A 17,686-nucleotide genomic window follows, 5' to 3' on the forward strand; every position below is an offset into this window, starting at 1 on the left:
TTGGAGCTAGAGGGTTTAAATTATTTATGTGGTGCAAAACTATATGTTATATATTAACCATTGACGTCAGATCCATCACCAATTAATAATTAATCAATTAACTTATCATTTGAATGGGAATTGATGAAAACGGGTACAGCATATATGCTGTTTGAGAACTGCTTAGCAGACATGAGATGAGACCAAATCTTACATGAATATGTATTGATTCTAACGATTCATAATGTATGTAGTAAGAGAGCAAGGCTTCTCCAATATGTAGGTCATATGCAATCAGCCATTTCCATTAGCCTTAAGGCTTTTCCCTTCTGCATCAATTAATTAGTTTGCTGGACAATTGTATTTGAATCTTATTGGATTAATTGTGTCGAATTCGAGTTGAAATTACGTTAAAATTGATCCATTGATAAGCATATCAAAAACTAAATTTCGTTCCCTCTTTCTTAGGCTTTAAATCAAGTGGCATTTGAAGTGTGATGGGTAAAGTTTTAGGCCCTAAGTTCGAGTATTAATGTAACTCAAAAAAAAAAAAAAAACTAACTTCGCAATGTCTTTATGAGGTAGTTAAGATTTCAGATTACCCCAACGAAAATATCCACAACGACACAACAGATATTATTCAGCATGCAAGTTCAACCATTTTCCGCAAATAGAAATAAATTATGTTAACAGAAACATAATAACTAAGAAAACCTGTTGGATAATATTAGAAACAACGCACTTACACCGCATTTGTGTCACATTTATGTTCTAAATAAAAGATGTAAAGAAACTGTATTTTTGAAGCTCTTGTCGAGTACTTTTGTGGTTCTCAATCTCAATATACTCTTTCTTCTAGCTCTATAAACGTAAAAATGGTGAACACAGACGTCATCAGAACCATTGTAGGCATTATTGGTCAGTAATTCATTTTGAAGTTTGCTTTTATTTCTCTGTTTTTGAGTTCCATGCATATATATATATATGCTCATTATTTGTTTAAAAATGAAATTATAGATTTGGTCCACTTATTTTATATCTAGTTCAATTTTGGTTCACAATCTTTTTTAAGTTCTATTTTGATCCACTAATTGTTTCATTTGTTCAATAAAAGTCCAGATTTATAACTTTAAATCATTTGGGTTGTGTTTTCGATCTTCAATTATAATTTATAAGTTATAATTTCATCAGTTCTTAGTCATAAAACAAATCTGGAGTATTATAATCCAAGAGAATTGAGATTGGGTGAAGTTTGAAAAATTGGCAGTTTCGGGCACCCTACTTTGGAGTCAATTATCTTGACTTTTAAAACTCCAATTTGAATGATCTTTATATAGTTGTAAATAAGAAATACATACCTTTAAAACAAGTATATATTTGTTGAATTTGGGTGAGATTTGATAGGGTAAAAGGCATACCAAATTTGAAAAAACAAATCTGGACCTTTATTGAACAAGTGAAACAATTAGTGAACCAAAACAGAACTTAAAAAAGATTGTGAACCAAAATTGAACTAGGTATAAAATAACTGAACTAAATCTATAATTTCTTCTTTGTTTAAATATTAGAAATGGCTAGGAAGAATTTTAAGTCAATGTAATTGCACTAGCTAGAGGCTGCTTGCGGGTCTTAATACAATAATACTCGTTAATTATCATCAAATAATTGCAACTTCTAATATTGCAGCTAGATCTTTACATGCAGTTAGGTTTCTATATATGATCTATAATCTATAATCTTCTTCTTCGTTTTTCTGATTATATTCTTCTTTCATTTATTAATCTATACTTATTCTCTGTCTAACGTCTCTTTTAACCAATTATATATTGTTAGGCCTTGGAACAAAATTAGCATTTTTTCTACTCAACTTAGGTAGTACTAATTTTTCTTGTTCTTTCCTTCGCAGGCAATGTCATCTCTTTTGGCTTATTTACCTCTCCAATGTAAGCTCTCTCTCTCTCTCTCTCTCTCTCTCTCTCTCTCTCTCTCTCTCTCTCCATGTATATATGTATTATATGCACGTAGTTATATAAACTTTGAATTACATTTATGGACGATGATTTTGCAGCCCAATATTTGCCAACATAATCAAGGAAAAATCAGTTGGAGAATTCAAGTCAGATCCTTATGTAGCAAACTAGCAACTTTGCGCTCAATTGTGCTATGTGGTCCTTCTATGGCCTTATCCAACCTGACAGCCTTCTTGTTATTACAATCAATGGTGCTGGATTCTTCATTGAACTCATCTATATTATCATCTTCGTTGTATATATACTCTTCTGAGGCAAAACACGTAAGTAATACTAGAAAATTAATGAAATGCATGTTGACATGTACGTGCGTTTGTCACAGACTAATAAGTTATGGACACAATGGATTGTGACACTTCTGTGCTTGTATTTTCTTTCAGCGAAAGACTATCATTGCTCTCCTAATTGAAGCTCTCTTCTTTGTTGTTGTTGTTCTCATTACCTTACACTTTTTCCATACTACCAAGGATCGGTCTATGATTATTGGGATCTTGTGTATTATCTTTAAATCATTATGCATGTATGCAGCACCTTTAACCGTCATGGTATGTATATTTTCTACACGATAGCAATTATGCTAAATATTGAATACCTTGAATTGAGTTTGGGCGAGAAACATATTATGTATCTTTTTTTCGGCTGGCAGAAAATGGTCATCAAGACAGAGTATTGAGTACATGTCATTTACCCTCTCATTGGCTAACTTCTGCAATGGAATTGTTTGGTCGATCTATGCACTCCTTAAATTTGATCCCTATATTCTGGTGATTGTCTAAAACAAAGTTTGAATTTATGTTAAAAGTTTTCAGTACTCAATATAATTTTTTTCTAAATTTTTTTGTTTTTTTTTTAATATTTTGGTATATAGGTTCCTAATGGTTTGGGAACAATTTCTGGCTTGGTGCAACTCATCTTGTATGCCACCTATTACAAGGCTACTCGATGGGATGAGGACGATGAAAAATCACAATCCAAAGTTGAACTCTCCGATGTTTAAACTTTAAAGAGACATCATACAGAGTTTCTTGTAATATCAATTGTTGAACTATTTAAATTCTCAATTTGCACATTTTTTCTTTACATGCATCTATAATTTAGTTGCACAATAGCCGTTTTATTAAAGGTCCAATTGTACGTTCACAACAAATGTTTAGCTGACAAAAATAAACGCAATATGACTCGATGCTATTTTGTCAAAATGAGCAGTCATTTTCATTGCTGCAGCTTATTTTTCCTAATTTTTCTTTCTTATTTTTTGCTATCATGCAAAAAGAAAAAACAATGCGAATGAAGAACAAAATATCAAAAATTAGTTAAGGGAAAAGTTTCTACAATTCAATGATTCATGGTTAAAAACCAATATTTTTTTTGGGCCAATTACAAAAAAGTCAATAAAAAATTTCAATATTATAAATAGGTCAATGAACCTTTTTAAAATACTATTATAGTCAATAATGACTAAAATGTAATAAACCAAATTACAAATTGCGCAAAAGAGAACATAACATTACAAGAAATTATGTGGACTGCCACCGGTCAAAAGATATAGGGTTTACATGAAAACAAGGGCAAAACGTAAAATGAACGCAATCACTTTTTCAAGTAAACCCAATAGTGAGCTGGGTTATTGACTAAAATGTAATTTCTCAAAATATATCATTGACTAATATGAGATAGAAAATTTTGTATTTACTATAATGTAATTTTGAAATATTTTATTGATTTTTTTTTTTTAAGAAGAAAATAAATAGTTTTTATAGTTACAACTAAGGTGTTAAATTTCGATTTTTTTGGGTATCGAAATTGAAACCCATATTATTAAATTTTCGGGATAATTTCGTTGAAATTGTCAAAATTATCGAAATTTCGGCGGTCAAATCTGGTTTTGGAAGGCTGAGTTTTTGGAGAAAAATGGAGCGGTGGCAAGGGCGGCAGGGGGGAGATCGAGGGAGAAAGAGGGGTGGCGGTAGAGCGGCGATAGGGGGAGATCGAGGGAGAGAGAGGCGACGGAAGGCGGGGCGACAACAGGTGGGGATACGGCAGGGGAAGATGAGGGAGAAAGAGGTGGGTTGTGTCTGGTGATGGATAGAAGATGGAGAGAGAGATAGATAGAGAGAGAGAGGATGAAGAAGAATAACTAAAGAAGAAGAAGAACAGTGGAGTGCTGGAGCCTCGTGGGAAAAGAAAAGAAAGGAAAGGAAGGAAAGAAAAAGAAGAAAAAAAAAAGAAAAAAAGAAAAGGAAAGAAAGAAAAAGAAGAAAAAAATAAATTAAAAGGTTTAGGGTTGATTGGAGTTTGGGGCCTTTGGGCAATTGTAAAGAAAAAAAAAATGGTTTAGAGTTTTGTTTGGCCGTTTTGGAGTTTCATTTAGTTATTTGTAAATCCTAAACTAGTAAACTCTAATATATTTCTATATAAAAAATAATTTAAAATACCTTAAAGGGCCTAAACCCTAATATCATATCATATTCTAAACAATATAGAATATAGATTATAAAATATATACGGTTTAGTGTATAGATTATAGAGTATAAATAATATACTAATTTTATTTATTTATTATACTAATTTTATTTAACAGTATTAGTCTCCAGCGTATATTACATTTATCTTATATCACATGAAACCTACTATATAATTTGGTTTTTTCAATATTCTTTATCAATTTAGTAGATAATATGTTAAATAAACATATAAGAAAGTCTCATTCAAAATTTATGTATTTTGATAACAATTTCCATCATTTCCGTCTAATTTTTGTCGAAATTTCCTCAAAACCCGAAATTTTATTCCTTGGTTACAACTTACAAATGAGCAATTACAATTACTAAAAGGGGGGGGGGGGCTATTCACACCACCCTAATCCACTAAGTTGACCACCCCACTTAAATTTTTGTCCCTTTTTGCCCTTTTTGCCCCTGCATTAAAAAAAAAAAACCATCTCCACTTTGGCCGGCCACCCCTCCCCGCCGCTGGCGCAACCCCACCCCCTCCCCACCGCCGGCGCGACCCCACCCCTCCCCTTCGCTGGTCGACCCCACCCCTTCCAGGCGAAGACCCACCCACCCAGGCGAAGACCCGATCAGCCCAGGCGAAGACCCGACGGCCCCTTCGCCGGCGATCTTCCTTTTCCGGCAGAGTTGAGACGCCGGACCACTTGGGTTTTGTTCCCCAGGTCACGGCGAGTCCAACCTTGGTCTTCCCTTGTTCATCCGACCACCGTGCGCGGCTAATCGACGTCGTAACCCGATCGCCCCCTTCGTCTGCGATCTTCCTTTTCTGGCGAAGTTGAGACGCCGGACCACTTCCCCAGGTCACGGTGAGTCCAACCCTGGTCTTCCCTTGTTCATCCGACCACCGTGCGCGGCTAATCGACGTCGTAAAGCTCCGCGGCGGCGGGGAGGGGTGGCCGGCCAAAATTGAAGATGGTTTTTTTTTTTTTTAATGCAGGGGCAAAATGGGCAAAAAGGGGCAAAAATTTAAGTGGGGTGGTCAACTTAGTGGATTAGGGTGGTGTGAATAGCCCCCCCCTTACTAAAATTAAGGAAAAGATAGGATTTGGGCCGAGTCTTTGTGTTGGGCCTGCTAGAGCTTAAAGAGAATAGAAACATGAGCGAGGCTTTTGGGGTTTTTGGGCTGGAAAAAGGTTGGGCTATAGGTGAATATGAGACACGTGGTCACTTGTAGTCCTGACCACGTAGAAACCAATCAGACTATCAGGGGGTCCAGAGGGAACACGTGTAAGCGTACGATCTCTCCTGAACCCTCGATTTTTCCAGACCCTTCTGTACAACTCGCTCTATTCTTCGCGAACTTTCTTCTCTCTGCCTTTTTATATCCCCAAATTTTCTCGCCAACCAAACGATCAGTTGCTACATTCTCTCGAACGGTTTCCCGCGCGAATCTAAGAGCTTTTTCCATGTAAGAATCTTCTCTGACATTCTTGCAGAACTCTCATTTTTGTTCTTTCTTTAGTTCTTTTTTTAGTTCTCCTTGATTTCTATTACTCAGTCTGTCGGAAGCCAAACGGACTATATGAACATCTTCTTAAAGTATAAACTTTCGGTTTTGGAATGAATTAACGAATACCCTGTTCCCGGTTTACTCAGTTGATATAAGATGAGAACAGTTCAACTTCAACACAACTCATATTTAAGCATTTTCCTTCGCTTGCTCTGTTATTTTCCTGTGAAACAAACAGTTCAAAATTTCCTTAATTCTTAAAAACTCAAGTATTTTAAGCTCTAATCCTTAATGGGTCAGCTCAAGTAGTCAACTTTACCCATTCTCTGTGTCACATCTATATTTTCATCGCTTAGCTTCTAATGGGTTACTAAACTTGCGCTTGGTTTTTCAGAGTGCTTGTAGTTTCTGGGTTTTTTTGAAAATGAGCCGAGTAGCGGATTCGTGTGTGTTCAATGGTGACCTGGCAAAAGCAGTGAACCACCTGCTCAATGTCCCTGAGACCATCGACAAGTTTGTATTTCCTTCTCGGGCTCATGAAACCAACGAGAACAAAGGTGTGTCCAGCATCCCAGTGGACATTCTGGACTCTCCCAAGGAGTACATATTTTACTTGGACGTGCCTGGCTTGTCCAAAGCTGATATTCAGGTTTTTTTTAAAATTGTTTTAATTATATGATTTTTTTTTTTGTACTAAACTTACTCAGAATCAAACAAATAGGAAATGCAAATCTGAATGTTGCTGTAATCAGCCTTACTACCAAACTTTAATGAAGTGCTATGTTTTCTGAAGAATGAAGACCTTTGCATTTTATGTTGTGTATGCTGACTTATGTGGTGCAAGTAGTAACAGAGTTATTGTTGCAGGTGACGGTTGAAGATGAGAATACTCTGGTGGTCCGAAGTAATGGGAAGAGGAAACGTGAAGATGGTGAGGAGGAAGGCTGCAAGTACATTATGCTTGAGAGGAGAGCACCCCGGAAGCTGCTGAGGAAGTTCCGATTGCCCGAAAATGCCAATGTAGGAGCCATCACTGCCAAATGCGAAAGTGGGGTTCTGACTGTGGTTGTTGAGAAGCTTCCTCCACCTCCCAAGCCCAAAACAGTTCAAGTTTCCATCTCTTGAAGCAGAGGGGGCTACAGGGGCTGGCGCATGAGAACACAAGCTGGATTTGATGGATTTATTGGCCTCTTTTTTTGTGTTTTTCTGTCACCTGCTAGGTGTAGATAGATTAGGTCTCTAGGCTTTTGTGTTACCTGAATGATTAGGGTTGTGATGTATCTCTGTTTCAAATGTCTTATGCCCTCACAGAATGCTGGTTATATAAGCACTTGATTGTCAAGACTATATATCTCTGCCTTAAATTTGAATTCTAAGCATTACGCTTCCATGTTTTGCGCAGTTCTTTGATTGTTTCTTCATATGAGAGTGTAAGTCGCTGTTTAAAGCTTTTTCTTATTTGGTAGTCCAACCTTTGAACCAAATGACCAAGAAAAATGAAACATAAAGAGACTTACGGAACAAACTTTCTCAGCGGCTTGAACATGAAAATGTCTAATGCTTCTTCCATTGACAATGTTAACGGTACAATGATGTGTAGGTGCTTTTCATGTGAAAAGGCCAACAGGCGACAACACTAATTGCACAACATAGACAAGGCTCAAACAAAATTTTCTGATGTTGCTTTCCTGGGTATGAATATACGAGATGAACTAAACTCGACTTAGTCAACTAGACAACTCCTGAAAAAGAAAAAAAACAAGGCAGTTCTTAGTCAGACGACTTTCTCTTCTTCCGTGACTTGGGCTTCTTCTCCCCAGATTCCTTTTGAGCAGGGAGATCCTCATTTAGCAAATGCTCGTATTCTTCCAAACTTGCAAATGGGGATGCTGCAGACTTCCCACGTTTCCGTTTGCTTTTCCTTAGATCATTCTCATTAACGTTATCATCATCTGCATCCCCTATATCAATGGCATCGTCGTCGTCAGCATCGTCATCATCTGCATCCCCTATATCAATAGCATCGTCGTCGTCGCTTTGATCACTGTTTGCAGTGGCGTCAAAATCTTCTCCCTCTCCAATATCTGAGGGCAGGTCCAGCTCAGCATCACTGACATTGCCAACCAGGTCTTCATCTTCTTCATTTGCAACTTGGTCAAGATCATCATACTCATAGTCACCATCTGCCTCCAAAGCAAGATTAGCAGAATCCAGCATATTATCAATCTCTTCGTTATCACTCTCATCACCACCGTCCACGTCAAACAGTTCTGTAGCAGCTTCATCTTCTTCTCTTGCCTTCTTCTTTTTCTTCTTTGGTTTCTTTGAAGAATTCATTTTATTCATATAGAACTTGTGGAAGACAAGATCTTCTGGGGGTACATCTGCCTCAGCCAATGAGAGAATTTCTGGTCCAATGAAATGGTTGTTCATGTCAAGCTGAAACAAAAACACTCATTAAGAAGCTTGATTTGGGCAAGTGCCCATAACTCCATCAGTATGGTACTCCAATCATTCAAGAGCATGAGAGAAGAAAACAAGATCTTCTCTTAAGTGAAGACAGAAGGCAAGATGCTAACTCTGTATACAAGTTAAGAAAACAAGCTGACCTTTTTCGCAGGTTCAATTTGTGAACCACCATGCCATGTAGTTGCTTTTGGTTTCTTCTCCATGAACTTGTCCAGAAAGGCAGTCAGTGATAGGTCATTCAGTGGGTTTCCATTATAGACAATATTGGCCCCAGAGAGAAGCGTCTTTGCCATGGTAGAAACTGAAGGGTGCACATGTGAAGCAAGTACTGTCAGCTCCCACCAGCTTACACGATCTGCATTGCTGATCGCCCATAAAGAAAGAAATTGAATACAAGCAACATATTATTAAAAGAAAGGGTGCAAGGTATAAGAAATCCTGCAGTGGGTTGTTACAGCAGAAAACTTATTTGACTTTTACTTTCCCTTTCATTTTTTCCCCCCTTTGGGAGAAGTTGTTAGATCATTACCATGTGCTCAAACAACTAATTAAGTATTACATATTGCACAATTTCTATTGACTTTATTCAATTTTTTGGTTTCCATCAGAAGCAATACAGTGGTCAAAGGCCCAGAAGAAATGGGTTCTGGTATTGATACAATGTAGAGAAGCTTAATAATGACAACTGACCAGTAAGAGGGCTCTCTGTGCCGTGGATCATAGCCTCCAGGCAGCCCAGAGCTCTTAGAGGATACTTGTGGTTGTTGCCCATTACGACCAGGTGCTGTGGAGTCCTTTAAATCATTTCTCACAAGAAATTCCTCTGCTTCATCAGATCCTTCATCTTCAGAATAAGGGGCAGGAGAATCATTACCATCTTCTGAAGAATCATGATCAGAATTAGCAGCATCACTGCTTTGAACAAGATCAACATCAAGTTCTTGTTTCTTTGAGACAGGGGTGGGTTCATTATCAGTTTCTTCTACAACATCTTCAAAATGCTCAAGTTCATCATCAGCTGACTCATTCTGGAGCACTAGGTTCCTGTGTCAGGATAGCCAAGTAGAATAGTATTTATTTGTCTATCTTGGATTAAATCCAGTGCACAGATCTCCAAAATAGCACCAGGCTTACCATAAAGGGGGCCTTGCTTTAAGAACTTCAGAGAGGAGGAAGAGGCATCCACATGCATATTGAGGCGGCTGCTGAAGGGAGACCTGTCCAAATAGTAAACAATTAAAAAAATCACTAAGTGCAGCAGAAGGAACTCCAAAATATAAAGTAGCAAAATACAAATTCTCAAACAGTAACCCCTCCCCCAAGTAAAAAAAAAATCAGTAACTGAAAATATTTTTCCCCAATACTTATTGATAACAAAAGCACAATAAAGACACAAAGAATATAATTAAATTCAAACCTGCATTAGACGCTTTGCGAAAGCAGCTGCACGCTTCAGGTTCACATCACTTTTCATTGCTCTCAGAATAAGTCCAATAAACATTTCCGCCTGAAAAGCAAGCCATGTAAATACAGAAAGATATTTAATTGAATAAAAGAGAGAATATGAGAAATGGTTGCATGCCACAAAACCATTAACTCTAAATAAAGACTGTAAATAAATCCAGGTCTACTTGCCTTGGAAGTATTCATGGCAGCTGGAAGTAATAGTTTTGAGTACAAGGCTCGGTAAAACCTATCACTGACAATTTGATTCTTAGATGATATCTTATCGAGAAGCATCAATGCTTGAACTCCTACATTAAAATTCTTAGAATGAACCTGCATAAAGGTCCACATTAAATTCCATGCACAGGATATAGCTAAATCCAAGTTATGAAACAAAAGCTTTGAGCTTACCAGCTGGAAAAGCATTGGTGTTTGGACCTCGATGATGTCATCAGCCTCGGTGCTGGAGACAAATGGAAATGCTCTATTTACTCCCTGTGAGGATGGAAAGGGAAGGCATGTAGAAGTAGTTAGTAAATTATTCGGGAAAATGTTTTTCTAAGCTCAAAATTTAATAGCTTCTTTTTTTTTCTATGAAAAAGACACCAAGAGGAACATATGAGATGGCATAGCTACGTTCTTATGAAAGATGAGAATGCATACTATATGCAGTAAACCTTGATGTAGACCCAAGAAATATTTGTACCAACCATTAGTAGAGCTGATAGAAGACGTGAATCCAATTCAACATGAGAATCTGACGAGCTCTTCCCTTCATTATCCTTAAGAGAATTGAGTGGTTTTTTAAACCCAGCTTTCTCACTTTTATCCATCTTTTGACCACCACCAGCCTCAGAAATCAGTACCTGAAATTTTACTTTGTGAACATTTGTTTCTAATTCCATAATTTAGGCAATTGTAATAATACACTTCAAGCATTAGCTGCATTACAAATCCTATGTTGATATGTGAAGGTCTATTCATCAGAAACATCCATGAAATCATCATAAGTCAAGACGAAAAGGATGTGTCTTACTTATTTAGGAGCTGAGGAACTTCAATCTCAAGCATTATTGATGATAAATATATTCAAAAGCAAACTTAGTTCATTAATACCTTGAAAAGTGCAAAATATACATCTATCAAACGTTTTGCCACCTTTGGTCCATCTCCTTTATGACTTAGACGAATTTGGCTCAAAAAGTTAACCTGCATATGTAAAAGTGTAGTTCAACAAGGTTTGCAAGTTGTACCATATCAAAATGAACGTAGGCAGTATACAGAAGTTTTGACTTCATCCATGGCTCATAAAGTACTAAATATTTAAAACCAAAAAAAAATTATAAGTACATCCAAAAAGAATTATATATGTACAGGTACAAAGGCAATTTCAGACAGTATAATAATCAACAGAAAAACAAAAAAATACTCAATGCACTTTGCTCATAACGTCTCAGACAATACAAATGCATTCTTATATGTAAAAATGTTAAGGGAACGTTAAAAACACATGCACTTTGCTCATAAGGTCTCAAACAATACAAATGCATTCTTGTATGCAAAAAAGTTAAGAGGAAACATACATGTTTAAATTTCCATCACTCATGAGATTTATCTCCTTAAAACCAACTTTTTTAAACAAGGTCTGTAGTGCAAGCAAATGTGTTTTTCCTGTATTTCAGTGGACTCCTTGTTCACTGATTGTTTTCTCTTTCATTTTGAATGAAAGTTTTGTTTCTCATAAAAAAGAAAAAGAAAAAAAGCAAATGTGAAGCATCTTATGATAAGTACAATATCTTGTGCCCCTGTTTCCAGTCTTTTTTTTTTTTCACGCTTTTTTCATCCAAATGTTTTATGATTTCATTGTCAGAAGTTTTTCTTCTTTCTTTTTTTTTTTTTTTAGGATGACATGAACTCCAATGCACTGCACTCCTCTTAATGTTTAATCACTTTGCGACGACAACATTAGCCAGTGCAACATGTAGTTTTAAAGATCCACCATCACATATACTAAAACTTATATTTCAACAACACTTAAAGCCAAAGAATCAACCAAAAAAAGAAAAATAACTATGAAAGCTGAAAATAAAAAGAATTCTACAAGCTTACTCCAGATTAGATGGTAGAGATAAATTATTAGTAGTGTTTTGGATGGCACTTACAGCATGGTATTTTGCTTGTAGGCCCAAATGCGGCCGAAAGAGAAAAGAGTCCACCTCATCAATCACCACAGCCTGTTCAAAAGGAGCTCTTAGTAGAATAAAGGATGCGAAGGCACCAAAATGATTATTCAGATTTGAAATTAAGGAGAAGAAAAATACATGTGCCATAAGCATGATAATAATTCCTGTCATTATTGTTGAGATAAAATCAGATAATGCACATATTAGATAGCAACACAATTTAGAAGACTTGTTTCATATGTAAAAAGGTAAAATATCCTCTATGGTAAAACTGTTTGAGATACTCATAACTTCATAAGCATGATGTTTAAAATATATATATATATATTCAAAAAGAAACACAAATTAAAAGAAAAAACCACCACTGTAATCACTAAAAACCATATGGTGGTTACATATATATAAATGATAATGAAAAAAAAGTCTGTATACATCTGTTCTCTCTTCAAGCTCAGGAGTTAAAGGTAAAAATATTGTTCAAGTGGCAAAATGGGCCAAGTTCATCAAGCTGGTTTTTCAATTCAGTGCAAACTCTCTCCTCTCCTATTTGTACACAGTGCTCTGTTCCTCAATTCCCCTGAAATCTCATATTGTCTCTCATTGGTTGAAACATGTGGGCAAATGGAGTTAACCAAACTAATGGGCGGCAACATATAAATAAAGCAAAATTAGATTTCGCTAAGCTAGATAGTTGTACCTTCATGTTTGGATGGTCAGACAAAAGGTTTGATAAGTGAAAATCAGCATCAGATGCACCCTTATTTTTAGGATCTCCCAGCTGAAAGTGGCCAAAAGAAAGAAAATAGACAATGAACCAGGTTGATAGTTATAATAAAATATTTTCTTTAACATGTGTATGTAGACAAGGCCAAAATTCAGTGTAAACTTACTTTGTTAACTAGCGCGGAGAGTAATCTGCGCTCTTGCTCCGATTTACTCTTTAGCAGGATATATATAGTCTGAAAGCAGTTATGAAGATATGTAAGTATGGATCAAAACTCATGTCAGCATATCATAGATGTTTCCAACAACTTCACTTAGACCAAAACTGATAAAGAATGTCTCCAAATAGACATATATATGAAATTTTCATCCTTCTGTTTTATAAGCATAGTATGCAACTTTGAACATTTTTGAAAAGGTAACTTCAATTTTCTTTTTCTTAAGCAATTGTGGCAAAGATCCGAAAATCATATGAGTACTATGCATCTTCATACATATAGCTTGTTATATCATGTAATATTGAGCAAGAACAAGGAAAAGGAAAGAAAGGTTTCTTTTGTAAATTTTGGCAACAAATGGCTTTCAACCTATATAGTAATGGTCAGTTGGTCACTACAACCTTAAACTTACATATAGCAAATAAATATTGGTCACAACAAACGTGCTTACAAATGTAAATAGATGCATATTTCTTACAAACATACCATACTTCCAAGTTTCACTTTAACAATTAGTACTTTAAAGAGCAGACATGATTTGTAATGAAGAAACTTTTTGACTGGTGATCTATAGAAAATGAATGTTGAAAGCTCATGAGAAACCAGAGATTTCATAGTCATAGGATAAGAAAGGAAAGGAAATGAAATGAAAAAGGGGGATACACTGGCAGCAGAGTACCGAAAAGAAACATACAGAACTCTAACCTTCAATGCCTTGTTTTTAAGTTCAGGTAACATATCTTTTGATGCTTCCTCAAGAGCAAAAACAAAGCGTTCATACCTGAGAGACATTATTCATGTTCAAGTTAGGAATAGAATGAAATTTCCTTGAATGAATGAAAGGTTTATGCCAAATATTATTTTTATTTGGGGAGGGGAAGATTTTGGGGAAAAAGGAAGAAAGAACAAAAACATGTACCTTTGTTTCAAGCATTCCTCCCAATACCAGAGAAGTAGAAGAGAATAACCATCTTTTGTCTCAGGAACATGATTTAACGAACGTTGTAAGAGGCTCTTAAGCTTACGATCAGGTAATAAACTAGCAAAAGGAATCATATATGGCACATCAGAGCAGCAGTAAGTCGCAAAAATTCATACATATGAAAAGTTCAACAATTGTTGAGTCAAAGTTCTAATGCAAAATCAAGTAGACAAACAAATACCATTAATCATAAGCAATCATAAGGGGAGTGGCTTCTTACTAAATTTACATGATATCTGTTCTTTACTTTTTCACTTTTGTCAAACCATATCAGACCATATAACATTATTTTATAGGAATATCAGACCATATAACATGGGACACACCAAATAGGTAACCTTCAACTTCACTTACAGCATGGAGCATAGAAGAATAAGAATTTAGTATAGCATGAAATAATGACAATTTCCATAATGAGGCACTGGACTACTTTGTTTCAATTGCTGCAGCATGGTCATAAATGGATTATGGTATAAGATGGGCTTCTTTAGTAGTTCGATCTTTTCTTTGTGGTTTGGGTGAGAGGTTAATGAGCTTTGCTGTTTTGTTTCTGTCACTGGAGTTCTACTGTTGTGTCTTCTGTACAATCTCTGGTTAGGGTGTTTAGTATTGGAACTTCATTTCACTTTACCGTTGAATGAAAGTAGTTCTGAGACAGGCCTCACATATTTAAGCCGTTATGCCTCAAGCCACCGCAAAAGGTAAAATTCTAGTTAGTCACTTTCCAGACTAATTGATGCATATGATTGCACCCACTTATACATATATAAATGGAGAGAGAGAGAGAGAGAGAGCGAACCTTGAAAGAAACAATTCTCTCAATGCTTCAAAACCTGCAAATGCATACCGCTTTCCCACTTTTGATGTTACCATTCCTGCAACAAACAAGTTCCAATAAAATTTAACTCAAAGATTCAACAAAATAATGCCAGTGAAGGTGCAAATAGAATGAAAGAATCCCCACGCAGCTTCCAACTAAACTGAAGTGCTTGGTCAGATTCAAAATATGATGTCAATCAATTGAGATATTCTAGATTGATTCTAGTAAGTTAGCCTTTGGTCAAATGTAATATAATATAGGCATTGAATAGCAGGAAACATTGATTATTTGCATCTCCCTGACTAAATGAATCTATATGATACGTTCAGTAATAAAGTATCATGTAGAATGAGGCTAAAAGCCGTGACTGCCAAGTCCAAATAGAAACAAATCAGCAATCACTACAACTGAAACAACAAAACACACATATACACACACCATGTAGAAGAATGAAGGATGAAGCACATAGAACAACCTTTGCCCCACATATTTTAACAGAAACACAACTCGAGTTGGGAAAGGCCTAGCTTTACTGAGTCATTAACTGTCATTCTCTTTTTCGAGTATATGTGACTAACTATACACTGAAAAATTACCTAAAAGTGAATCAAGGGACCTCATATTGGCAATGGGATTGTCCCCAATCAAGACCGAAAAGGCCGAGACCTTATCGGATGCAGTCCCGGACCTCTGTGTGTTAATCAACAGCTTAATGTCCCCACTCTTCCCTTTTGACGACTCGTAGTCAGCTACAAATTGTGCCATTAACCTCTCTCCAAGCTCCCTCTTCTTGGCCACCACACTCTTCCACTCCTCCGCATTCTTCACCTCCACTTTCTTCGCCTTCGCAAGCACTTTCCCTTCCAATTCATCAGCCTCCTCATACCACACTCCCAAGTTACTAGCTGCCATCAATGGCAGCTTGGGAAGGTTCTTGAACCTCTCAAAGTTCTTCGCTTTGTCCTTGTTATTGCTATCTGCAAGAGAAGCGAGAGCGGGTTTCGGCTTCGTTTTTGAATCGGGTTTTTCATTAGGCTTGAAATTCTGGTTATTTGGCTTCTGGGTTTTTGTGGGTTTTTGGTTTGGAGCTGGTTTTGGCTTCTTTTGGGGCTTTTTGGGACCAGGTTTGCGAAAATCGACATCGTTGAAACCTGAAGAAGAAGATGGTGGGAGAGAGGTTGCGAGGCCGAGGGAGGAAGCGAAGGAGGCTATGTCAGACTTGAGGTGCTCTATATCTTCTGGTTTGTTTGAGGGTTTCTTAGATTTTGTGTCCGCCATAGCTGGCTATGGAATGCAACTATAACAGAAGAACAGATGAAAGCTTTGGGACATAACACTAATCCCTCCCAGTTTTTTTTTGTTTCCTTTCTGCTAGAGTTTAGGGTTTAAGGAAATGGGTTTAGGTCCAATTAAATTTAAGAGAGGGCCACAATGATGGCCTGGCCTTCATTTTAAGGCCCAGACACAATTCTCAAACCCAACCTAAGGCTTCTTTTTTGTTTTTTTTTGTTGGAGATTTAGGGGAGAACCCAAGCTCAGGGTTAAGTGTTATTTGGTCCTATGAAAGCTTTTGGAGAATTTTATAATATGATCTGGAAAATTTTCTTCATAGATTTATAGAGATCCTTGGAAGTTGGAAACACATTTCTCTTATTTGGAAAATTTTGGGACAAAATAAATTGTAAAACTAAATTTTATATGAACTTCAATGTAAATTATGAGTTGAGGTTATTAAAGTTTCGTAGGCTCAAAGCTCTTGGGGTTTGGTCTATATAGTGAGAGTGTGGGCTACTGGGTAATGGTTGATGGTTGTAATTAATTCACATGTTATAATATAGGGTTAATTATAAATATATGCCTCAACTATACATCACTTGTCAACTGGGTACCTCATGTTCAAAAACTTTCATTCGAGTACATCAACTTCAATATTTCGTCAACTTAGTATCTCCATTACTTTGACCGTTAGAAGGACCGTTAACTACTTATATAGCACTGACCTAGCATAAGCGGACCCACCACTAAACGTTGACTTGTCTTTAAAAAAAAAGCCACGTGGACAAAAATTAATAAAAAAATCAATAAAACCCTTAAAATTATATAGAATTGAAAAAAAAATAAAATAAAAAATAAACGAAGCCAGGCCCGGCCTCACCTCCCCACCTAGCCCCCTCATTCCCCTTTCCTCCCCTACCCCCTCCACATCCCTCGTCCTTCCCCCCCAAACCCAGGCCACACTTTCCCCCCGCCACCCCACCCCACCCCACCCTGACCAGACCCGACCCACCTCCCACCTCCCTCCTCTCACTTTCTCTCTCTTTCTCTTTGCCTCCCCTCCCCTCTGCAACACCTCCTTCTTCCACCAATCCTCGCCCCTCCCTCTGCCACCCAGCCCCAACCAGCTCCATCGCACCCCCCACCCCAGCCCGCCCTTATCTTGCCCAACCCAGCCTCTTCCTCTTCTTTTTCCTCGACGCCCCTCACCACCAACACCCCCCCCGACGCCCCCTCTCCTAGCAACACCCCACCTCACCCTGCCTTTCCCCCCCAAACACAGGCCACCCCCTCCAACTCCCCCGCCCCTCCCCCCAAACCCAACCCCCTTGGCCCGTCGCACCCCCTCCCACCCAACCCTAAACTCTCCCAAACAGAAAACAAAAACTCATTGCAAGATTAAAAAAATTAATTATTTAAGGAAAACCCATCAATCAAAACCATCAAACATCCAAAATCGATTTTTCTTCCCCAAAATTTTTTTTAGCTAAAATCAAAATTGATTTGAAAAACAAGAACTAACCATCATTCAAGAGGAACAATGGAGCCTGGTGGTGATGATGCGCCACCAGAGGAGGAGGAGAAGAAGAAGACGATTG

At 37.2% G+C, this 17,686-nt stretch overlaps 2 protein-coding genes and 1 pseudogene across 3 annotated transcripts; 2 read left to right on the top strand and 1 right to left on the bottom strand.

Annotated features, from left to right (window-relative positions):
* The first annotated feature begins 854 nt into the window (after positions 1-854).
* On the top strand, positions 855-3,006 carry LOC147287553 (bidirectional sugar transporter SWEET5-like; annotated as a pseudogene).
* Positions 3,007-5,814: 2,808 nt separating this feature from the next.
* Positions 5,815-7,367, top strand: LOC147287554 (HSP20-like chaperones superfamily protein). Its single transcript, XM_086242262.1, has 3 exons — positions 5,815-5,930; positions 6,367-6,621; positions 6,840-7,367. Exons 2-3 carry the CDS (start codon positions 6,397-6,399, stop codon positions 7,095-7,097), a joined length of 483 nt encoding a protein of 160 aa, XP_086098388.1. The 5' UTR covers positions 5,815-5,930; positions 6,367-6,396; the 3' UTR covers positions 7,098-7,367.
* A 174-nt stretch (positions 7,368-7,541) lies between these two features.
* Positions 7,542-16,128, bottom strand: EDA25 (CCAAT-binding factor). 2 transcript variants are annotated; one of them, XM_086240346.1, is made up of 16 exons: positions 15,410-16,128; positions 14,793-14,868; positions 13,931-14,050; positions 13,717-13,792; positions 12,961-13,029; positions 12,768-12,848; positions 12,050-12,121; positions 11,004-11,096; positions 10,598-10,753; positions 10,299-10,382; positions 10,077-10,220; positions 9,859-9,948; positions 9,576-9,658; positions 9,132-9,485; positions 8,582-8,804; positions 7,542-8,411 (listed from the first exon to the last, which is right to left on the bottom strand). In XM_086240346.1, the coding sequence occupies exons 1-16, from the start codon at positions 16,089-16,091 to the stop codon at positions 7,743-7,745; spliced, it is 3,072 nt and encodes a 1,023-aa protein (XP_086096472.1). In that variant the 5' UTR covers positions 16,092-16,128; the 3' UTR covers positions 7,542-7,742. The 2 variants fall into 2 exon arrangements, with proteins under 2 accessions (XP_086096472.1, XP_086096471.1); XM_086240345.1 differs by having other exon boundaries at positions 10,077-10,382.
* Positions 16,129-17,686: the final 1,558 nt, after the last annotated feature.

This window comes from Dryas octopetala, chromosome 4, assembly GCF_963921425.1.
Source record: "Dryas octopetala chromosome 4, drDryOcto1.1, whole genome shotgun sequence".
Lineage (NCBI taxonomy): Eukaryota > Viridiplantae > Streptophyta > Magnoliopsida > Rosales > Rosaceae > Dryas > Dryas octopetala.